The sequence below is a fragment of the Abramis brama genome (assembly GCF_963993115.1).
Source record: "Abramis brama genome assembly, chromosome: 2".
Taxonomy (NCBI): Eukaryota; Metazoa; Chordata; class Actinopteri; order Cypriniformes; family Leuciscidae; genus Abramis; species Abramis brama.
In genome coordinates this window covers 4,058,282-4,083,639 of record NC_139964.1, presented here as the reverse complement: position 1 = coordinate 4,083,639, position 25,358 = coordinate 4,058,282, and the positions used below count along the sequence as shown (strand labels likewise).

The 25,358-nt window shown below is 41.2% G+C and overlaps 1 protein-coding gene across 3 annotated transcripts in view; it reads left to right on the top strand.

Annotated features, from left to right (window-relative positions):
- LOC311077435 (adhesion G protein-coupled receptor L1) overlaps positions 1-25,358 on the top strand; it is a 62,871-nt gene that overhangs the window by 22,008 nt on the left and 15,505 nt on the right. For 2 of the 3 annotated variants that reach the window (XM_084105899.1, XM_084105898.1), the window contains exons 4-14: positions 80-189; positions 8,060-8,267; positions 9,216-9,480; positions 11,564-11,891; positions 14,161-14,457; positions 16,544-16,647; positions 16,724-16,909; positions 20,880-20,918; positions 23,843-24,023; positions 24,409-24,531; positions 24,962-25,167. In XM_084105899.1, coding sequence (XP_083962025.1) covers positions 80-189; positions 8,060-8,267; positions 9,216-9,480; positions 11,564-11,891; positions 14,161-14,457; positions 16,544-16,647; positions 16,724-16,909; positions 20,880-20,918; positions 23,843-24,023; positions 24,409-24,531; positions 24,962-25,167 — 2,047 coding nt within the window. Of the gene's footprint in view, positions 1-79; positions 190-6,660; positions 6,668-7,893; positions 7,915-8,059; positions 8,268-9,215; positions 9,481-11,563; positions 11,892-14,160; positions 14,458-16,543; positions 16,648-16,723; positions 16,910-20,879; positions 20,919-23,842; positions 24,024-24,408; positions 24,532-24,961; positions 25,168-25,358 lie in introns of those variants that run through there. The other variant, XM_084105900.1, reaches the window with a different exon arrangement.

The window sequence follows — 25,358 nt, the reverse complement described above, 5'->3', positions numbered from 1 at the left end:
AATGTGCTCCTTTTTATAAATGATGTGTGTGTGTTGCTGTTTCAGTAGACGATCCTGTGTGTGTGTGTGTGTGTTTCAGGTGTAATAACAGGACCCAGTGTGTGGTCGTCGCCGGGGCAGATGTGTTTCCTGATCCCTGTCCTGGAACTTACAAATACCTGGAGATCCAGTATGAGTGTGTCCCTTACAGTGAGTAACACACACACACACACACACACACTGACAGACATACGCTCATAAAACATACACACACACACACACACACTGACAGACATATGCGCATAACACACACACACATTCACACATATACACACACGCACACGTGCACACACACACACACACACACACACACACACTGACAGACATATGCGCATAACACACACACACACATATTTCAGTCAGGTCAAAAATACATAAGACAAAATTGTAGTCAAAAATTTATATGGCATGTTTAGCAAAAATTGTTACATTTGGCGGTATGGCTCTGTTCTGAATTCCCCGTCCTTTTCCTGAGCTCCATGAAAGCTCAGACGGGGAACAGCAGCAGCTTCTGGGTACAACCTCCCAAATCTTAATTCGCTGGGGAGGAGGAGGGTCGCTTTCACACTTGACTCGTTTGATAGAGAACAGAACGCGGGTCGATATATTGTGTTTTTTATTAGTTTGGTGCTATTACGTCCAGCTGAGTGAACAACACAGGTTTACTGTGTGTGTGTGTGTGTGTGTTTTCTGCCTTTCTGCTGCTTGCAAACGGACTCTTTTGAGAGACTCTTTTGTGTCGCTGATTATGTGCGAATTCACTGCAGACTCTCACTCGCATCCAACACTGTCATCCCGTACATGTGTATTATTTAACTAAATACATCATAATCAGCTAAAAAACATGCGCAGGATACTTTACCTACTGGACAAGTGCGCACCCGAGTCCGTTTTGCTTTCACATTCACGCGGACAGCGTTCACATTAGCGATTTCTCATGCGCCCCGTTCCGAACTAAACTGCCAGTGTGAAAGCACCCTGAGCTTCACTGAGGTAAGACGCTTGTCTGAGAAACTGATCAGCTGATATGAGCGGTTTGGTATAAATGACAGCTGATATACGAGCTTGACTACATACCCTGCCTGAACTAACGCGATGCTTGATACACACACACACACACACACACACACAAACACAGACACTGAGAGACATACGCGCATAACACATACTCTCTCACACACACACACACACACAGACACTGACAGACATATGTGCATAACACATACTCTCTCTCACACACACACACACACACACACACACACACACACTCACTCACTCACTCACTCACTCACTCACTCACTGACACACACACACACACACACACACTCACTCACTCACTCACACACACACACTTACTCACACACATATACATACATAAAAGTTTTTATTTTTTACCCTTTCTCATACTCTTCTCTTTCCTTCTCTTCAAGCCTTGTTTATACTGTCGTTTAGTACCGATGTGAAGAGGTATATCTATCTATCTATCTATCTATGCACTGTAATCTGAAATGACAGACATCAGTATAGAGGAAATCTCAGGTTCAGTGAAGAACCTTTACCTAGTCGAGTATAACAGTTTAATATCACTAGTTCAAGTTCACAACACTTCAGAATCTGTAGGTCATTCACACTGAACTCAAACACGTCTCAGTTCACAGTGGAAACATGCTTATGTATAAAAGCAGCACTTATAACACGGCTCTGTGGAATACTTGATTCTGATTGGTCAATAGCGCCATCCAGTGGTGTGTTATTCCCAGATAACAGCCGGTGAGAACAGAAACTCAGGCTCATCCGGGTCACTGGAGTCAGCGGCGATATACGCTCGCTAGGAACGGCTTTTCTTCGTGGAAGTTTTGCATTTGGTGAGCTGATAAAATATTAAAACTCAGTCGAATCAATATTTTGTGTACAGTTATTAAATTATGCCATCCAGTATCAAGGACTCGCTCTCTCATGTTTCATACAAATGCAGCTGATGCCATTTTGTGACTATTGTGTTGTTCACTGTTGGATTATGAGATACAAACAGAAACGATTTTAAAACAGTTCTCTTATCCCCATAATTATTCATGTGGCGAAGTGCTGTGTAATAAGTGATATGACAGTAAACCATATCTCTTAAATGTCCGTTTAGTTTGATCTTTCTGCTGCAACTGTTCTGTCCGCGGAAGCTTTGCGTTTAAAGACCTAATCAAATATTTCAGCTCAGATCAGATGTGGGAAGTCGCTGTGTAATGAGCGGGATGGTGTACATCCAGCCGGTTGTTATCTCAGAATAAACCCCCTCAGGCTGAGGTCACCCTGTCCTGTATTCATCCACCCTGATCAAGTCCTCATCACCCTGTCGGGGGTTATTCTGAGAGAGCCACCGGCTGGATGTACACCATCCCTCACATATAGTGTTTTGAACCTCTCAGATTCAGTCTTTTACCTTTGAAATGTATCACAATGGAAACATGCTTATGATACAAACACCTTCAGTATAAACCAGGCTTCTCATCATCTCTCCTCTCCTCTGCTGTCCTCATCCCTCTCTCCCCTCCCTGTGTTTGCGCTCTTCCTCCTCAGTCGCTCCCTCTCTCCACTCCTCCGCTGGGTGTAGTGCTGTGGGGATCAGGGTGTGTTTTCTGTCTCCTCCTGCAGGGCGGTGCTGGAAACACACTCTCCGTTTGTTCTTGCAGAGCGGAGCTGACGGACACACTCATTCACTCGCTCATTCATTGATTCCCTTCTTCTTTTTGCAGTGTGGCGTAAGACAGCTCAAAGTAAAACTGTGATGAAATGTTTGATGTGAAATTACAGGCGTAATTTTTTAGGTTCCACTTGCACAGCGGGTTTGCTGAGCGATGCACACTGATGCTTTCATTTCTCCTTTTATACAGGATTATATACAGGATTGTGTGTGTGTGTGTGTGTGTGTGTGAGTGTGAGAGTGTGTGTGTGTGTGTGTGTGTGAGAGAGAGTGTGTGTTTGAGTGTGTGTGTGTGTTTTGTCTGTCTAAAGGGACCAGGCTGTTTGTGCCACTTTGCTGAACCTCTGGAAGAAACTGTGTGTTTGTGTTGGACTTTCTCTGGAATGTAAAGGCCTATTCACACCGACAGCCAAACACAATAAACATCATCATGTGATTTACTCTCTGGAAATTCTCATTGAAATTCATCATAACTGATTGAAAGTGAACTGTGCTGCGGTCGTTCACATGCTTTGAGTTGCTTTGAACAATCAGCGTTATTATCAATAACTAAAGCCAAAACTAAAACTATATAAATATGTTACGTTAGGTTAATTGAAATAGAATGAATGTTAACTGAAATATAATAATTCAATTATACGTTCAATAAATATTTCAATATTTTAGACTGAATATTTTACAGGCTTGGCTTGTTTTAGTTTAAAACAGAAAGTAAGGAGGCCTAGATACATCCAACGTCTGTCAGGGAGGCCTAAAGAAGGCCTAGCAACCTGACACTGAAATGTCAGATGGAGCTCAGGGGAGCTAATGGTAAACGTACTCACGAACTAGATGCGCCAGAGGAGGCTCAGAGAGCAGAACCTACAGCTCAGCTCTACTGCCTCAGTATGCTGACTCTCTCAGACAAGAGGAGGCCTAACTACTGCCTTCGAGGAGGCTCAAAGACTGCCTTCACACTGTCAGTCCACATCCGATTATTTGTGAATCCGATTGGAATCTGATCTAAAATTATTGATGTCCACACTGTGTATCGCACCTGGTCAGATCCGATTTGTGTGTCCGTGCAGCTCTTTCATTTTCTGGAATATCTGCATTGGTTTCTATGGCAACGACGTTGCATCGGTAGGAGTACGGCAAATGCAACAACAACCGCAACATGGAGGGGTTTGCAATAGAGATGTTGTCTCATTTAAAGCTGCAGTCGGCAAGTCTGGCAGATTGAGGGGACTTTTTGAATTTTGAATGTTTACAACTCTCACGCCCCTCCCCCGCTACCAGCGAGCACCCTCCCATCGAGTTCGTGCTCGTCAGTGTGTGTGCACCAGATTTTCTGTGAACTCGTCCGTCTCTTCAGCATTGATCAACACCATGGACTCGGAGGTAGGCTGCCCTGGCTAATCTACCCATAGATAGCAATAACCGAGAAATTGGAAGCTTGTTAGTAGATTTTCTCTCCGCCATCACGCTTGCGAACTTCAGGCGTGTGCATATGATATTGTAACGTGCGCAGGGGAGGGGGATCTGTGGCGTGTGCACGAACTGTGATTGACAGTCAGATCTCACACAGCCCTGCGCTGATTGGACCAGAAGAACCGGGAGCGGGGGATTTTTGCAAATCAAATAACAGGCTCCAGGTGGAGGGAGAAGCGCGGGTTTTTTTCTAAAACCGGCTGATTTATGTTGTTCTGTCGGAGCATAGTGTCGGTTTCAGTGATTATGATCAAAAAAATCTTGCCGACTGCAGCTTTAAATTTTGCACTGGACTTTGCGTCGTCCGAGGCAGCGATAGAACCGGAGGCTGGTGTGGCTTTATTCCTGCTGTCGCCTCCGCCGGGTTCAAAATGTGTCTCCGTCATATTGTCATTTTCTGCTCGTCCGGCACTTTGCAACAACACAGCATTGTTTCGGCAGCGGCAGTTTCCTTATAACAACGTCTGACGTTTACGTTTTAAACGAAAGTCACATAAACCACGCGATATCCGATCAGACTGAAATGGATTTCCAGACATGGGATTTGAATAGGATTTCAAACCACATAAGGATGTAGCTTGAAACGGTTTGCAGGATTTCATGTGATCTTTTTGCTGTTCACATAACGCTAATTCTGATCAGATTTCAATCGGATATGCACAAAATCGGATTTGGACTGACAGTCTGAACTTAGCCGAAAGAGAGCCTCGAGAGGAACTCTAGCAACTCAGCATTGTAACCCCGTCAAGCTCCCACCAAGGAGGCGCGCAGTGCGCCTAACAACTCGATGCTGCCCCAACCGGAGCACGGAGGAGCAGTCACTATAAAAACACTAGCCAAGGAGGCTCTAAGGGAGCCTAACGACTTGACAACACTGCCTCACAAAAGAATTCTCATAACGAGAAGAAGCCTAACAAAGCTCCAGACCTAAGCAACGGCTAAGGGGGTTCAGAGAGCCCAGAACAGGGAAGGAGGCAGATGTTATTGAACCTCTGGGACCCTAGAACCCGTTTATTTTGAATCACTTCCATTTGGTCTTTTCTTCTCTCTCTGGCTTCAAGCCTCCTCCCTGCTCTACCCCTCAAAGGAGCTTTCTGGTCTTGTCTATTATATTAATATCTCTTAGCAAAGAGTATTCAGAATATAGCATGACCATCAGTGTAACTTTCAGAAATGTACACAGTGTTCGATTAAAACATTTATAAGTAAACGTCTTTCCTAGAATGAACTTGAACACACAGTTCCTGACATACAGCAAAAATAACAATCTGCTGTACAATCATATTACTGTATCGACCAACCAGAATCCAGGACCAGGACTGCCTGGTTTATAATGCAAAATATAACTTGTTGATCACATTCCTGAAAAAAATAATAATATTAATTTAGGTCTACCCAGCTAACAATAATATGCTCTAAGAACAATTTTCTAGCGTTCGCAATAAGTTATGAAAATGTTATTTCTGAATGTTCTCAGAACGTTGAAGACATTCCAGCTTCTTCAATGTTTTAAAAACGTTTTTCTTGGTTTTGCGAACATTAAGAAAACAATCCATTCTTCAAACATTATTGGAATGTTAGTTTTGAATGTTCTCTGAACGTTATGAAACAAGTCGTAACATTTTAAAAACGTTAAATGAGCGCCCAACTAAAACATTTCAGAAATAAAACATTCCATGAACGATGTGTAAATTATATTTTTGTGCTAATGTTTTGAGAACATTGTTAAAGACCAGATAACTCTGATTGACCATTCTGTTAATGTTGCTGAACGAACGTTTGTTCGTAACTTTGAGAGAACCCTGAGACAATGTTCCCTGTTAGCTGGGAAGTTTCCGGCTCTGGTGTGAATAGGTCCATATGTGAATGTGAATGTCTCTAATAATCTTATATTTTTTAGCAGCAAGTGTGTTGAATCAGTCTCTCAGTCACTTCTATTTGCTTTGTTTCTCGTTTGTTTTTTTGGGTGGGGGGTGGAGGGATGGAGAGTGGACAGAGTGATTGAGGGAAGACAGAAGAACACTTAATGAATATTCATAATGATTCAGATTAAAATGATCACCACATCAATGATTGGTGATGTTTAATTGAGGCATAGCTAGTTCCTGTCCCTTACCCTACCATACCATCACTCTCTCTCTCTCTCTCTCTCTTTCTCGTCCCCCCCCCCTCTCTTTCTCTCTCTCTCTCTCTCTCTCTCTCTCTCTCTCTTTCCGTTGCAATAGTTTTGTCCCCCTCTCTTTTGTCTTTCTCCCTCATGTTTCTCCTCATGTCTAATGAATTTCACTTGACCTTTAAGCTTGAAAAGAAACGGAAGACTCTGCTGTTGAACTGAAATGTCTCTTTTTTCTCTCTTCTGTACACCTTCTGCCTGTCTCTCTTTCTTTCTGTCTCTCTCTTTTTCTGCATTTATACCTCTCTCCCCTCTCTATTTCAACGCTTGAATAGAAGTGGACCAAAAAGGTAAAGACCATGTTAACGCCGCAGTTTCTCTCTCCTGTCTCTCTTCATCTCCTCATCTTGTCTTCCTCTCTCTCTCTTTCTGTCTCTCTCCCTCTCTCGCTCTCTCTCTTTTCTCCCTGGCCCTTGTGATGTGCTCTAGTTTGATGCAGCTCCTTCATTTTCCTCCTTCTCTTGTTCACACACCTTACAAACACAAGGACGAACTTCCTCTCTCTTTTCTTTCTCTTTTCTTTCTCTTTTCTTTCTCTTCTCTCTCTCTCTCTCTCTCTCTCTCTCTCTCTCTCTCTCTCTCTCTCTCTCACACGCACTCACTTGTTTTCTGCTCTCCCCTTTGATTTGCTTGCTGTTTGAAGCTCATTTATCCTCAGATCCAAACGACACGTGTGTCTCTGTTCATCCCTTTGCTTCCCTCAGGACCTGTTGTCGTTTATTTAGCTTTTAAAAAGAAAACAACTCCTTCTCTTTTAGTAACTGTGTGCACATGCCGTGTTCCTGAAGTGCTTGACCTGAGTGAGTGGATGTGACGTGAGTGACAGCTGTCCCAGCCAATCCCTGTCCTCTGTGTGAACTAACCCGCATCTCATTGGCTCCAAGGTTCCTGTAGCCCTGCCCCCTCTCTCATGACTCTACCTCAAATACTCTAACCAAAAGTGAAATGTAGCAAACCAGTTTGACAGCAAACAAACAAACAAATCTATCTATCTATCTATCTATCTATCTATCTATCTATCTATCTATCTATCTATCTATCTCTATCTATCTATCTATCTATCTATCTATCTATCTATCTATCTATCTATCTATCTGTCTGTCTGTCTGTCTGTCTGTCTGTCTATCTATCTATCTATCTATCTATCTATCTGTGTCTATCTATCTATCAGTCTATCTATCTATCTATCTATCTATCTATCTATCTATCTATCTATCTATCTATCTATCTATCTATCTGTCTGTCTGTGTCTATCTATCTATCTATCTATCTATCTATCTATCTATCTATCTGTCTCTATCTATCTATCTATCTATCTATCTGTCTGTCTGTCTGTCTGTCTGTCTGTCTATATCTATCTATCTATCTATCTATCTGTCTGTGTCTATCTATCTATCAGTCTATCTATCTATCTATCTATCTATCTATCTATCTATCTATCTATGCTGTCACACTCTTATAATGAAATTGTATTTTCATCTTCTAAGAATTAAATCTCTCTTTCTCACACACACAGGCACTCATGATACAGCAATAGGTAGTGTAAGATGTGTGTTTGTGTGTGTGTGTGTGTGTGTGTGTGTAGAATAGATCTGTTTATAAGATCTACTCTTTATTAGTCTAATACACTTCATCCCCTACTCCTGCTCATCTCTGTCATCTCTGTCTCTCTCCACCTCTAGTTTTTGTGTGTCCTGGGACATTAATGCGAGTGTTGGAGCCCAGTTCTGTGCGGGAGGCAGAGCATCAGTCGGGGGCGTGGTGTAAAGACCCTCTGCAAGCGGGCGATAGGCTGTACGTGATGCCCTGGACGCCCTATCGCACTGATATGCTGTATGAATACGCTTCCTGGGACGACTACATCCAAAACAGGGTCACCACCACCTATAAGTGAGTTTGCGCCATAGACGGTAAAAAAATATGGTCGTAGTGTCCGTGACGTCACCCGTAGTGTTTCTGAAGAGCATTTTTGAAGCCCAAAGCCAGAGCATAGCATCTCGTTAGCGCGTCACTCTCGGTAAACGAAAATGTGCAGCGAGGTGGATTAGCTGAGGTGACGTGATGCTAACAGACAGCAGACAAACGGCTAGTAGTGACATCAGCGGCAATCCATCTGTCACTCAAATGGCCATGCCCTTAATTATGCAGAACTTTAAGGCTCAATATCATTTAAACAGATGAGTTATTAAAAAATCCACTCCCCTCACAGTCGTCATGAAGGGCAAAATTTGCTATATAGACCAAAACCACTTTTTGTTCCAGGCTGTAAACTTGTTTTTTTTCTGAGTTGGGCATTTTAACATGGGGGTTTATGGGATTGACTCTCTTCTGCAGCTGGTCTCTAGTGGCCAGTCGATGAACTGCAGTTGAAGTCACTTCCGTGTTGGATTCAAGAGAGAGACTGAAAGTTTGCCGCTTGGTTTGCGCAATTAAATTTGGTTTTGAAGAATTTGTGAATGCGACCACATAATGAATGATGAAGGTTGTATGAATGCTACTGAATTAACATGCATCTGAATCAACTTGCTTCACTGCTACATTTTTCTAAATGTCATAATCATTTGTTAACAAACAAGTATTCATTACTTCAATGAGCTCATTGTTTCTGCCTTTAATTATTACATTGTATTAATTAATTTTTTTTTTAGCTAACTGTTGTTTTGTATATATACATTTCTGAAATACATAACTAAGACACAGTTTCCTCTGATAACAGATCACTCTAAATTGTAATGTGGACTCTGTAAAGCTGCTTTGAAACGATGTGTATTGTGAAAAGCGCTATACAAGTAAATGTGAATTGAATTGAATACTGTAACGTTTCTGTGTAATCGACAGGTTGCCGAGTCGAGTGGACGGCACCGGTTTCGTCGTGTATGACGGGGCTGTGTTCTACAATAAAGAACGCACACGTAACATTGTGAAATACGACCTGCGAACTCGCATCAAGAGCGGCGAAGCCATTATCGCAACCGCCAACTATCACGACACGTCGCCGTACCGCTGGGGCGGGAAATCCGACATCGACCTCGCCGTGGACGAACACGGGCTCTGGGTCATATACGCCACTGAGGCCAACAGCGGACGCCTGGTTGTTAGCCAGGTGAACTTCCTGTTTACGTCTTCTCTGTATTGTTCTGATTGGTTATTAGTGGTGCTTGCCAAAGGTGGGTGAAAAAGTCCCAAAGACTTAACATTGCGGAATTTTCATGAATTCAAATGCCGTTTTCTTATGTGCAGGGCCTGAGAACCCTTTCTCTCTACCTCTCACTCTCTCTCTCACTCATTTGAAGCAGCCAAATCTTCATAGCCACACCCAAGCAACCAGTTACAGCACCCTAGCAACCATCCCATAGACTTCCATCGAAAAATAGATGAGAGCATCAGAGCATCATAGAGATATGCAAGTTTGGCTATTTTGATTTAGGCAGACATCCAGTCTTTTGGTTTAACCCTGATAACTGTCTAGCCACACCCTAGCAACCATATAGAGTAGGGATGTCCCGATCCGATCACGTGATCGGAAATCGGGCCCGATCACGTGTTTTCAGACTCGATCGGAATCGGACGTTACCTCCCGATCAGGACTCGGATATATATGTATATATATTCTCATTATTTTTTAACACATCTATAGTTATGCGGTGACACAGAGTTACGCCGGTTTCACACTGCACGCGTTAGCAGAGCGTAAGCAGCGCGGGAGCAGTGCGTATGGTAAGCAGGAGCAGGACACGCGCGTTTTGCTTTCACACTGGCAGCGTTTGTCACGCGCGGCTGAACCGCGGGTTGTGTAGGCTACAGACAGAGTAGCCTACCCTATAATGGATAAGTTGGCATTGCTTTTTTTCGTTTTCAAATACATTTAAGAAAAAAGACTTGTCAAGAAGCTTATTTTATTAATAATTTCATATAACTTTTGGTTCATCTTTGTTTTTATTGTTCTGGCAACAAGTTTGTTTTTGGACATTTGTTTTCTTTTTAAATTGCTGTTGGTCATTTGATTGACTGTTTAAAACACAATAGATATCATCAATGCACTTTTTGGATAAAACTGCGGTGTATTATGGCCATGATCAATGTATTGTCACTTTAATTCAGCAAAAGCGGCGCAGCAAAAATAGACTATGCGCCGAAATGATCGCGGCACTTCTGCTCTGCTACGCACTGCCGCGCCACCTCTGCGTGCGGTGTGAATGCTCTAAAGCCTGGTTTAATCTGTTAACATGGGCGGCGAAAAAAATACGCACTGCACGCTCTGCTAACAGTGCAGTGTGAAACCGGCGTAAGAGTTAGGAGTGCAGTTCCTAAAAGCACATTACTGGCTTTGCAAACACTGTAGCACTTTTATTTTTTATTTGTTTACATGCCTGCCGGGTATTTTAAGTTGAGGTGCTATTTGTTTATATATTAGACTTTTTTTTATATTTAAAAGTCCAAAAGTGAAGAATTTATGTATTACTTGATTGTTCAAGCTACCTCACAGAAGTGCTCTGTTTGTTAACAGAGTTGTTGAATGTTAAAATAAGGTGAATTAAATAAAAAATAAGGAACATCCTGGATCAGTTTTTTCGCTCTTCTTTATTCTTTTTTTATGTATTAAGTATCGGATCAGGACTCGGTATCGGCAGATACTCAAAATCAAATGACTCGGACTCGGACTCGAGGGCAAAAAAACCTGATCGGGACATCCCTAATATAGAGCACCCTAGCAACCCAAACCCAAAGTGGGATATCTTCAAACCTGAATGTCATAGAGGCATTGAGGTTGGATTATATCATTCACACTGACAAGCAGCCTTTGAAGTAACATCATTGGCAGCTGACAAGCCACTCCCTAGCAACCAAACAGAGTACCTTAGCAACCGTTTAGCAAGAACTATATCTCTGTGTCAGAACATCGTATAGAGATGTGGGTTGGCTCTTTTGACTCATGCTTGCAAACAGGACTTCCAACAATAACGATAATAACGACTAACTTAGTGTTAAATAATATGTTAAGAAGTCTATAAAAACTCCATAGTAGCCATCTGTGACAACTACAAACTACCAAGTATCACCCTAGCAACCACTCAGAACACCCTAGCAACCGAGTGCCGAGTTTTGCCACTGCAAGCACCACTCAGATATTCTTCAGGAAATGTACATTCTAGTTCTTTCCATAATCCAATTGGCTTGTGTCTCAGGTGAACCCGTACACGCTGCGTTTCGAGGGGACGTGGCAGACGAGCTTCGAGAAGCGAATGGCGTCCGACGCGTTCGTGGCGTGTGGCATCTTGTATGCGGTTCGATCTGTGTACCAGGACGATGACAGCGAGGTGGGCGGAGACCTGATCCTGTACGCCTATGACACGCGGCGAAACCGCGAGGAGCCGGTGAGAATCCCGTTCCCAAACCCGTACCAGCACATCTCGTCCATCAGCTACAACCCCAGAGACAACCAACTGTACGTCTGGAACAACTACATCGTCCTTCGCTACCCACTGGAGTTCAGCCCGCCACAGCCCACCACAGGTAACGTCTCACAATCTCAAACCATACCCTTACAGAACAAAAATATATGGGAATATACTGCAAAATATAATGCGATATATAGGCTTGGGAATCGAAAATACTTAAGGTCAGGAATCGGATACTTGTTATAAAATTTTAATTTCCATTCCTCTTATCGATTTCTTTGTGAACATTTCAAATGACTTTAAACCATTCAAGCACGAGACGACTCTGTTTTCTGTTTTCTCTGTTTTCATGTGTAACAGTGTATTGGATCCATGCAGCTCTTAAAGTGACAGCAGCCTAATATTCCTGTAACGCCTCACAGTGCGACATTAATGACAACTGAGATCTTACAGTGCGACATTAATGATAACTGAGATCTTACAGTGTGACATTAATGATAACTGAGATCTTACAATGTGACATTAATGACAACTGAGATCTTACAGTGTGACATTAATGACAACTGAGATCTTACAGTGCGACATTAATGATAACTGAGATCTTACAGTGCGACATTAATGACTACTGAGATCTTACAGTGTGACATTAATAACAACTGAGATCTTACAGTGTGACATTAATGACAACTGATATCTTATAGTGTGACATTAATAACAACTGAGATCTTACAGTGTGACATTAATGACAACTGAGATCTTACAGTGTGACATTAATGATAACTGAGACATTACAGTGCAACATTAATGACAACTGAGATCTTACAGTGCGACATTACTGACAACTGAGATCTTACAGTGTGACATTACTGACAACTGAGATCTTACAGTGTGACACTGATAACTGAGATCTTACAGTGTGACATTACTGACAACTGAGATCTTACAGTGCGACATTAATGACAACTGAGATCTTACAGTGCGACATTACTGACAACTGAGATCTTACAGTGCGACATTAATGACAACTGAGATCTTACAGTGTGACATTAATGATAACTGAGATCTTACAATGTGACATTAATGACAACTGAGATCTTACAGTGTGACATTAATGATAACTGAGATCTTACAATGTGACATTAATGACAACTGAGATCTTACAGTGTGACATTAATAACAACTGAGATCTTACAATGTGACATTAAGAATGAGGGCTTGGAGTTTGGATATTAAAGAGGATATCGAGGAAACTGAGTGGTCAAAAGCATGTTTAAAAGCTCAAATACAAACGATTAATACAAGAATGAAGCTATTGCAACATAAATGGTTGATGAGGACATACATAACCCCTGAAATGCTTAACAAATGGTCCCCGGACATTCCAGACACGTGTGAAATGTTTAATTGAGAAGGGAACTTTAATTCACTGTGTATGGGATTGCCCTAAATTGGTAACTTTTTGGAAAATGGTTGTCTTTACCCTAAGTAACATCACAAAAACCCAAATACCGTGCATTGCAAAACTTTGTATTCTGGGGATATACCCAGATCATCTTTCTATCAATAACAATCAGAGGACTCTTATCGACTTTGGCCTCCTGCAGGCCAGGAGGATGGTTGCTTTGAGTTGGAAAGAGACTGAAATATCTTCTGAACACTCTTGGATCAAGGAGATGGCAATGTGTGTTACTTTAGAGAAGTTAACGTACATTACAAGGGGTAAAGCACAGCAATTTGAAAAGATGTGGGCACCTTTAATTGATTTCCTTAAGAAATAAGAGGGTGCATGTATTAATGTTTTGAGCGTGACATATTTTTGTTCTGTTTTGTTTTATTTTAATTACTGCTGCTTTGATCAACATATTTGGAATGTTTTTGTAACTTATTTTCCTTTTGGTGATATAATTTTTGTTATTTGGTTATTGTTTGTTTTATTGGAAAGTCAATAAAAAACATTGTTGGAAAATCAATAAAAAACATTGTTGGAAAACAATGTGACATTAATGATAACTGAGATCTTACAGTGTGACATTAATGACAACTGAGATCTTACAGTGTGACATTAATAACAACTGAGATCTTACAGTGTGACATTAATAACAACTGAGATCTTACAGTGTGACATTAATGACAACTGAGATCTTACAGTGTGACATTGATAACTGAGATCTTACAGTGTGACATTAATGACAACTGAGATCTTACAGTGTGACATTGATAACTGAGATCTTACAGTGTGACATGACTTACAGCGATGATCATGTTCGTACAGTCTGACAAGCAACAATCTTAAGGACGATTATAAATCGCACAGTGTGTACCCGGCTTTACTCTGTTTGTTTTCTGTGTAACCTCACTGCACTGGTGTTTTACTCCTCTCTCAGATCCTCTCTCGACCCCTCTTCTCTCCACCACTCCACCGAACTCGCTCTCCACCACGGTGTCTCTGGGCTTCAGCTCCACCTCCACCCCGACCGTGACCTTTCACCCAGTGGGAGCCATCAACAGGGCTCCGGCAGGGCGTCCCATCACAGCCACGGTCCCGGTGACCGTCAGGCCCCCCCGTCGCCCGCAGGGGCCGCGCACACCCGTGTGTGAGAGTCGCGTGACCCGCGGGGTCCAGTGGCCCCCGACCCATCGAGGGGAGACGGTGGAGAGACCCTGTCCCAAAGGATCCCTCGGTCAGTACATGCTTGTGTTACAATTAGGGCTGTCAACGTTCCGATACATTTTTTAAAGTTTAACACATTAAACATATTTAAAGGGGTGGTATGATGCCCCTTTTTACAAGATGAAAAATACGTTTCTGGAAGTTTTAGCTCAAAATACCCCACAGATAATTTTTTATAGCATGTTAAAATTGTCACATTTTGAGGGTGAGCAAAAACGCATTGTTTTGTGTGTGTCCCTTTAAATGCAAATGAGCTGCTGCTCCTGGCACAGTGGGCGGAGCTTCAAGAGCTTGTGTGTGTGTGTGTGTGTGTGTTAGCAGCTCCAATTACCTCTTCTCAACATGGACTTTGTTGTGTGTTCCCGGGGTTTATGTAAATTTTAGGGTTAGTGATGTCACTAACCCGTGAAGAAGCTCATTGTAGTCTCTACCAGCCGTTTGTTGTAGTTCTTAAAAAGTGATTTCTGTAAAAGAAAATATCTCCCTTTGCTTTGAACTTTGAGCATTGTAACTTTGCAGATGTTGTTTATGCTCAAACAGCAACATTACACACTAACTAAAGTTAGAAAAGTGAAATCATAATCAACCACCCCTTTAACGCAATTGACAGAGCATCCGTTTTTTTTCTTTTACCTCATCCTTCTTCATGCAAATGCTTTTAAACCATTCAAGCGCGACATGACAAAAGAGATTGCGCTCCTTGTGAATGTCCTGTTTATGTGAAACAGAAAAACGCGCGCCAGTATCAAGTTCTCTTTCGCACTTGAACGAACAGTAACACACACAATTATGCCAAAATGTCCGTTTTGTCGAGTATCCTCATAACACAATAGCAGTCTTAACCCTCTGGTGCTCTTTGCGTGTCAGTCAAAAATGACAGATTTTTTATTTATTTTTATTTCAATTAAAGGAATGTACTATATTTAAGTTTGATAATGTATTTTATTGAATATTTTGTATTTTTAGGGGATTTTATTGTACTAAATTATATTTACACTGTATTTATTATCCATTTATTCATTTTTTTGAGCATAGACCTGAAAATTACATTTCCAACTTAAACTGAGGTAAATCTGTAAAAACTGACGGAAGTTTGATCTCTTTTCAAAGATGACACTTGGCAAATTATTGCTGAAGTGAAAAAAGTTGCAGAAATTTACGCAAAAATACTATTTTAAATTTTTATATGAAATATATATTTTCAAAAACATGTTTTACTCTAAAACGGCAAGAAAATCAAAGCCATAATTCTAAACAAGTTAAGTTAAAAATTTGAGCTTGATATCTCAATAAATGATCTTTCAGTAAGATTGTGTTCGGCTGCAGTACCAAACGCTTCCACTAGAGGACAATCGTCTCATTCATTTCCAGTGCGCTCAATCTTGACCGTGAGGAGCACAAGTGTGAATATTTAATTCAGGACCATTTAACCTTTTCAAACGAAACTTTTTTGTGTGTGTTTGCATAGCAAGTGCCAAAACCTTTACCAAGTTTTGTACCATTCCAGTAAAAAAAAAAAAAAAAAAAAGGAAAATATTTCGGTCAAAAGATTTATTTATTTTTTAATCCGAAGATCGAAGAGCATATTTTAAAACATGTTTCGCATTATTACTAGAGGCAAGTAGTGTTTTGACTTGATGTAGATCATACGGATTACATCAAGGGACTTGAAGGTCATATGCTAATGTTAGCTTTAAAGCCACGCTCTCCTGCAGAGCGATGTGATGAACCTCATTTAAAACTAAATGCTGTTTTCAAATTGTATTATGATTATTATGCATGCGGTTTTCATGAGCTCATGTTAAATTGAGGGACTACTAAACTTATAAAAAATCAATTTGACACACAGCAGGACCATTAAAATGATAAGATGATGACAATAAAAGTGATTAAAAACTTTTCCCTCATACAAACTTAAGCATTTTAATCTTGATGTGTGTATCCGTTTGTTGACTTCTGCCCTCTGAATGAACCCTTGAACCCGGGGAAATGATCAAAGTTTTCCACTGATGTGTGTTTCAGGTCTGGGCGGCTCTTCTAAGGTTTAAAACTCAGCTTCATCGTGTTTTGTTGTTCTCTCTCTGTCCGTGTCTCAGGAATCGCCTCGTATCAGTGTATGTCTGATGAAGTGGTGTGGAGCCCCAGAGGTCCCGACCTCAGCAACTGCACATCACCCTGGGTCAGCCAGGTCGCTCAGAAGGTCAGTCAGAGGTCAGAGGTCAGGTGACAGACAGACAGACAGACAGATATCTGAAGTCTCTCCTTCTTCTCTGTAGATTAAGAGTGGGGAGAACGCAGCCCATATCGCTGCTGTACTTGTCAATCACACACGGGGGCGTGTCTATGCTGGCGATGTCACTTCCTCTGTGCGTCTGATGGAGCAGCTGTTGGACATCCTGGACTCTCAGTTACAGGCGCTGCGACCCGGGAACAAGGAGTCGGCCACACGCAACTACAACAAGGTGCTCACACACACACACACATACACACACAGTGCCGTCGCAGGTGGGGTCGAGGCCCTGAGCGAACTTGAAACGTGAGGCCCTGCTCTTTGATGTGGATGCTCAATTGCGCATGAATAACGGTATATATATATTAATGTATATATATATTAGACTTGTAGTCAAGACCGCCTAAACCGAGACCAAGACACTACCAAGACCAAGTCGAGACCGGAGGGGAAAAAAAACAGACTAGTGTTGAAGCTAAGCAATAACTTGTATGAATTCAAGAACAGCAGCATACTAGGGTTCAGCCGCAGTTGGCAGAACAATACAGAGACAGACCATGTCATGTGTGTGACTGTGAGCTCACTGTAAATGTTTTTGCAGATTGGGTGAGATCAACTATGTGTAGCAATTGCATGACGGCTGTTACTGCACTATTAGAGGACTGAGACTCCCTTAACTTTTGTGTACTGTTGAGGACTGACATGACTGGTACTGACTGGTTCATCTGACAAAACATCAAACACCTCCAACACCATCTTGCTCCTCCAACAACTGTCTAAAGAATGAGAAATATGTAACCAATTGAAATTATACTTAATATGTAGATGAAATCTTAACATCAAATTAAAGATACACAATTATAAACTTGGATTAGGCCTAATGTTTAGTCAATACAACGGAGATATGCAGATGATATTTAAAAGACCATTTATTTAGTCTAACACCATCTTAAATACAATACTGTAATCAAACAACACACACACACACAGATATCAAAGACACAAATTCATCTAAGCAAATGCCTGCCTATTTCTGCCGATTTCGGAGTCTCCAAATGAATCCATTCTGCAACTTTTAAATACATAATTCAATTTTTAAAAACAAAATTATTAGGGCTGTACTGTCCTAGTCGATTAGTCGATTAACTGGTCGATACGTTCTGGTTCGACCAAAATTCTGATTGGTCGATTGTCTGCCGCGTTTATTTCATCAGTTTTGCCGCGCTGAGGCGCGCTCATTTCATCAGGTGGAAAGCACTAACTGCTAATGGGGGTGTTTTCAGAGTACCCTTGTTTCACTGTAACAGTCTGTCTTCAAAACACCCCCCTTGTTTTCACCTTTTTTGGATTAGCCCAACCCAAGAGAGAGCGTCGAGCGTAGAAGGTTTGATGCTGAATATTATTTATTTAATTGTGAGAGCGTTTAATAGTCAGTCCTCTTCTTACATATCAACAACAAAGAAATCGACAGTGTGGCAGCATTTTTTTAAAATTGATAACAGGAAAAAGGTCGAATGCAAAGTTTGCAAGCAAGTTTTCCACAGCTCGACGACAAACATGACATATCATCTAAAAGTGGTAAGCTCACTTGTCTGCGTTAGCTTGCCCTGTCTGTTTTGAGTAGGCTATATGAACATATCAGAATTTGCATATTTCAATGTTTTAGTGTGATAACCTAACTTTTTTTTTTTTTTTTTTGGAGCCTAATGCGCAATTGCGCTGTGCTGTACGTTGTGTTAGTTTTGAGCCTAGGATGTTTTATTTTTCAGTTATGCACTTTATTTCGTTTCTGCTCTTGATCTGGTTTGTTTAATAAATATTCTTTTTTTATTAAAGTGGACGTGCCTTTTGTGTTTATTAAGAGTAAAAGCTTTAAGTTAATAGTCTATTCGTGTCTCAGCTGCGAAGCTGAGCTCATGTTCAGCCTCGCTCGGTGCGAGGACATGCACAGTGAAATGATAGTGTCTGACAGTTATAACTTATTATTATAACATATGACAAAAATAATTGTCTAAATTATGTTGCATATTCCTCAACAGTTCTTGTGATGATATCACTAGTTGACAACATAGTACTATTTTCGGAAATCATAAGCTGTGATATTGCGCAGGTGCACGTGATGCAGCGCTGTCAGAGCCGACAGACTCGTGTGTCACACTCATTTCAGTGCAAAATAATTAGGTCAAAAACGATTTAATATACTGCAAATAGCCTACTAGTTGTTTATGTTTATTTATAATTCATTTAGGTGGACAACAAGGCTACCAAGTCCTGCGCACAGTGCGCATCTAATTAATTTAACTTTTTTTTTTTCTAACGTCATTTTTAGTCGATTTTTAGTCGAAAATTTCAGGACTTCAGTCGACCAAGATTTTCTTTGGTTGAGTACAGCCCTAAAAATTATAGGCTTAAGTGCAGGATCCGAAAGTTGGTCGTTTTGTCGCTATGGTTACACACACACACACACACACACACACACCGTTGGCGGTGCGCTCAAAGTCATCTGTCAGTTGTGCAATTACCCAAAATCTCCTGAATGAAGTAAAAACCCATCATGTCACTGATATGTGTTTTTTAAACCAAGTGATCAAAGTGCTCGTTGCCGCTGCGATCAGTGGCCGCGGATACAGTGTTTTCTCGTGTGGCTCGAGCACACGCCGCACTGTCAGCACTCGGACGCGCGCTTCAATCCGTTCCGTTGCGGATAATAATGTTGCATTATCGAACGTTGTGTCGTCCTGGATATTGTAGTATTGTTTTTCTAAATCCCCCGACCACTATGTCGGTCTGAGACAGCGAGACCTAGACAAGACCGAGAGGTCCGAGACCAAGACAAGATCAAGACCAAAGACCGTCAAGGCCGTGACAAGACCGAGACCACGTAAAAGTGGTCTCGAGACAGGTCTCGAGACATACATCACTTACATATATTTATATATATATATATATATATGTACAATAACATTACGATGTCCAGCAGTCGATTTAAATAGTAGGCTACATGGGGTTTCATTTGTCGTTTAATGAAATGTAGCCTAATATATGTTGTCAGTGCCGAGAATTTTCATGTGAATAAATGCATAGATCCGCCTATTTGACCACCGTGTATCTTAATGGTCCAGTGGTAGAACTTTCGCCAAGCGTGTCAGAGGTTCCGGGTTCTAATTTGCACTCGTTTAGTTTTTTTTTCTCGTATAGTTTTTTTTTTTCTCATCAAAACCGATTATGTTCATCAGTGGTTGTATATCACGTTTGTGTGCATTATGTTTTGTGATTTCACTAGAACGAATAGAGACAGTATCCGCAACGGATTGAAGCGCGCGTCCGAGTGAAGACAGTGCGGTGTGTGCGCGAGCCACACGAGGAAACACTGTATATCCGCGCCACTGATCGCAGCGGCAACGAGCACTTTGATCACTTGATTTAAAAAACACATTTCAGCGCTAGATCGTCTCTAAAAATCGAACGAAATGAATGCTCTGCTGGTTAACTGGAGATGTTTTATTTATTTGTAGAATTGGTACATTCGTACCGCGAGATGTTTTATAAAATGATGGGGAAAATATCGACCCTGGCAAAAAGTGGTGGGGACATGTCCCACCCGCCCCACCCGCAAATTACGCCTATGGCCACAGATATTTATCCTCTTCCCTCACCTTGGACTTCACCGTCGTTCCCGCCCTGCTGTTGATGAAGTGTCGGCGTGGGTTATGCAGATGCGAGCTGTTGCCACCGCATCTCTGGAAGTGCTGATACATGTATCCAGCGATCCCCGCAGTGACTTATGAAAGTCTTCCTTCTTTTTAATTTTTTTCCTTTTCTCAGAACCTGATTCGTGCTTGCGAAATCGCTCGCGTTCTCTTGTAGCTGACATGTTGGCTTTCCCTCGCTTTAGCTTTCCCCATCTCCCGTCTTCAGTGAGGACGCATTACGTAATAACATAGCGAAAAACCCGCTTAATTTGTTGGAATTTTTTTATTTGTTTTTATTTGTTTTTTATGCGACCTTGACAGAGACATGTCATTGATACAAAATCATACATAACTAATGTATTAATAAAAATAAATAAATAAATAAAAACAGCAGGATTGTGAGGCCCCCTAGTGGACACATGCAACTACAACAAGGTGCTCACACACACACACAGACACACACACACACACACATTCACTATCAGAGTAACAGTTTTGTTGTGTTTTCAGCTTCAGAAGAGAGAACGGACCTGCCGAGCGTTTATTCAGGTAATTATACAGCACACACTTGTGTGAGTGTACGACGCCTCGTGTGTGTGTGTGTGTGTGTGTGTGTGTGTGTGTGTGTGTGTGTGTGTGTGTGTGCAGGTGGTGGTGCAGACGGTGGATAACCTGTGTGTGTGTGTGTGTGCAGACGGTGGATAACTTGTGTGTGTGTGTGTGTGTGTGTGTGTGTGTAGACGGTGGATAACCTGTGTGTGTGTGTGTGTGTGTGCAGACGGTGGTGCAGACGGTGGATAACCTCTGTGTGTGTGTGTGTGTGTGTGTGTGTGTGTGTGTGTGTGCAGGCGGTGGTGCAAACGGTGGATAACCTGTGTGTGTGTGTGTGTGTGTGTGCACACTGTTAAAAAAAAACTGTGAAATTTACGGTAAAAAACGTCAGCTTGGTTGCCAGTATTTTACCGTAAAAAATACAGTAGGAACCTTTTAGTTTTCACGGGACAACCGTTATATTACATAAACCGATAAATGTTATCATTAAATTTCACTAAAGTATTAAAGTCTGCTTTATATCTTTGTAATATACTGATAACCATCATAATAACACAAGTGGTAAAAAAGAAAAGCACACAATGATTTAAGTATACCATTAGTTTTCCACAAACTGAGGCACATGTTAATATTGAGAAGGTGCACAGTGTCATACACACAAACACAAAACACCATCATGGTGACACACACATGACTCCAAATAATGCCATAAACATTCATTAAACAATATATGATGTAATATAAACCCCAAATGTATAAAACTGATAACAAAAACCAAGAAGAAACATAATTATTTAAATGAAATAGCATCAAATGTGAAGTGTCACACAGGGAATTCTGGGAATGTCCATTTAGAGAAACAACAGGAACAGAAAAAGAGATGAGCAGAAACACAAGAACTACAACTGACTTCAGCCACAGCCTTAGATGAAATCAACTGAAGAGAAAAAACATGAAATCTGTGAAGATCTCAGCAGAGGAGGATTAAACAACTCCACAAACAGCATTACCAGCTTCACTTATTACTAACCAGACTGACTTTATTTCTGTCATATGTCTACAGCTCTGTTTGAGAATTAACAGAGGTTTAGATGTTGATGATTTATTGTTTCATTTGAAGTCACCATGATGGAGATCAGTGACTGCTTTAGTTGGGCTCTTGACCCTTGACTTTCTGACATTAGTTTTTCTCTGCCTGCTGTAACTCTGTGTTTATAAGACATGTTGATTATGGCTAGGAAATCAGAGAGAAAATGAATCATGTGATGTTGGTTGTGTATCACTGATGGCAATCACCATGTTTGATTCACTGAGCTCTTATAGAGTCTTATCTTTGATCATATGTGTTATTAATTTTACATTATTGATTGTCGTAGCCCTATGATTCTACAGCATGTGATCCATCATTGCTGTGATAATCAGAAGAATTTTTAAAACATTGTGTACAATAAAGGTTTGAACTGCTGTATCTTTCAGACACAAACAGACATCAAGAGTCAGCGTATGAATCTCAACAATGGTGATGATAAAAGTGCAGTGCACTTGATGGAGCCTCCAATCAAAACTCATCAGTATCTCCCAGCATGCATTGCAGCAGGAATACATTATGCTGAATTGCCTTAGTATTTTCTTTTATTATTATATCTGCTTTTATTTTTGATGTTGTTTTTGTTGCAGCTTTTTAGTAGCTTGTTTTGTGATGTTCAGAGTTTTATCTGATTATTGTGTTGATTGTCACCGTTGTTGAGATTCATACGCTGAATCTTGATGTCTGTGTTGGTTTAAATCATGCAGTAGTTCAAAACCTTTTTTCTAGACCATGTATTTTTAAAATTCTTCAGATTATCTGTTGCTCGCTGCTGGCTTACAGAGATATTATACTCAATAATATGAAATATTTATTTTTAATATTATAATTAATATTATCACTTTGCTCATAAAGTGAGAGATAAGACTCTTTATGAGATCAGTGAATCAGGCCACAATATGACGATTATGTCATCATTAACCTGCCATCATCACCTGGTCACATTTTCTCTCTGATTTTCATGCCATAACGTTTGTGTTATTGTTTGTGTAACTGTTACCACACAGTTAAGGCAGTCAGAGTAAATCTAAAGTTAAAAAGTCAAGGGTCAAGAGCCCAACTAAAGCAAACACTCATCTCCATAATGGTAACTTCAAACTTTATTATTTTCAATAAAACATCAACGTCTGAACCTCTGGTAATTCTCAATAATTAGATTACAGGAAACCACAGCTGGCAGGTTTTTATTTTTTATATAAAAGTTCAGTTCAATGTTCAATGCCATAAAACCTAAAATATTACTACCGTATTTTTTACGGTAAAGTACTGGCAACCACAGCTGCCAGTTTTTTTCCGTAATATTTAGATCACTGCCGTAAAACCTAAAATATTACTACCATATTTTTTACGGTAAATCGCCTTCAACCAGCTGCCAGTTTTTCACCGTAATTTTTAGTTCGATGATGTAAAACTTTGTAAAATTAGTAAACATTTGCTACCTTATTTTTTATGGTAAGGTACGGTAAATGCAACGGTACGTTTTTTTTTTACAGTGTACTTCCAAAATCCGTACATTTAACAGTATATCAATGTAAAATTACATGAAATGTCCCGTGAGAGCTATTACAGTTTTTCACTATATGGTACATACCGTTAAGGAATTAAAAAAAAATTTCCGTTGCTTTTTTACAGTTTTTTACAGTTAAAATTACGAACAATTTTTACAGTGCAGGTGGTGGTGCAGACGGTGGATAACCTGTGTGTGTGTGTGTGTGTGTGCAGGCGGTGGTGCAGACGGTGGATAACCTGTGTGTGTGTGTGTGTGTGTGTGTGTGTGTGTGCAGGCGGTGGTGCAGACGGTGGATAACCTGTGTGTGTGTGTGTGTGTGTGCAGGCGGTGGTGCAGACGGTGGATAACCTGCTGCGTCTGGAGGCGCTGGAGTCGTGGCAGGACATGAACGCCACAGAACAGTCTCACACCGCCACCATGATGCTCGACGTCGTGGAGAAGGGAGCCTTTCTGTTGGCCAACAACCTGTACGGGGGACACTTCAGCGACCGCGCGCCGAACATCGGTACGAGAGCATCACACACACACGCGCGCGCGTTACTACCATTCAGGAGTCTGCAAACTCTTTTTAATGTTTCTGAATGCTGCATTTAGTTGATCAAAATACAGTAAAAACAGTGAAATATTATTATAATGTAAATCATCTGTTTTCTGTGTGAATATAGTGAAGTGTAATTTATTCCTGTGATCAAAGCTGAATTTTCAGCATCATTACTCCAGTCTGTATGTATGTGTGTGTGTGCGTGTGTACATGTGTGTGTGTACGTGTGTGTATGTGTGTGTGTGTGCGTGTGTGTGTGTGTACGTGTGTGTGTGTGTGTGTACATGTGTGTGTGTACGTGTGTGTATGTGTGTATGTGTGTGTGTGTGCGTGTGTGTGTGTGTTTCAGATCTGGAGGTGTATGTGCTGAACACAGAGATGGAGCTGAAGGATCTGTCGTTCCCGAACTCGTATGACAGTGACAGCATCATTCACGTGTCCTCGTCCACCATCAAACAGTACAGCCGCAACGGTCAGTCTCTGATCCGTCACACACACACCGTGTCCAGGGTCTGTTCTCTCAGCGTCGTCATGGCAACAGTCACCATGCGTGTGTGTGTGTGATGACGAGGGTTATTTTGAGAGATGTGTGGGATCAGCACCAATGCTGCATTTTTCTAAATGTCATAATCATTTGTTAACACACAAGTATTCATTACTTCAGTGAGCTCATTGTTTCTGCCTTTAATTATTACATTGTATTAATTAATAAAAAAAAATTAGCTAACTGTGATTTGTATATATACATTTCTAAAATACATAACTTAGACACAGTTTCCTCTGATAACAGATCACTCTAAAATGTAATGTGGACTCTATACAAGTAAATGTGAATTGAATTGAATCAGTCGTATTGAACGCAGCTAAATGTGTGTGTGTGTGTGTGTGTGTGTGTCCATCAGGTCAGGTGAAGGTGGTCTTCACGCTCTATAAGAACCTGGGGTCGTTTCTCTCGACTCTGAACGCCACGGTGAAGACGGTTGGTGAGCCGAAGCCGGGAGGACACAGTCTGGCCGTCAACTCACACATCATCTCCGCATCCATGAACAAAGAGTCCAGTCGCGTGTTCCTGACCGAACCGGTCGAGTTCACACTGCGACACCTGCAGGTGCACACACACACACACACACACTCACATACACACACACACATCATCTCCGCATCCATGAACAAAGAGTCCAGTCCAGTTCCTGACCGAACCGGTCGAGTTCACACTGCGACACCTGCAGGTGCACACACACACACACACACACACTCACATACACACACACACACACACACACATCATCTCTGCATTCA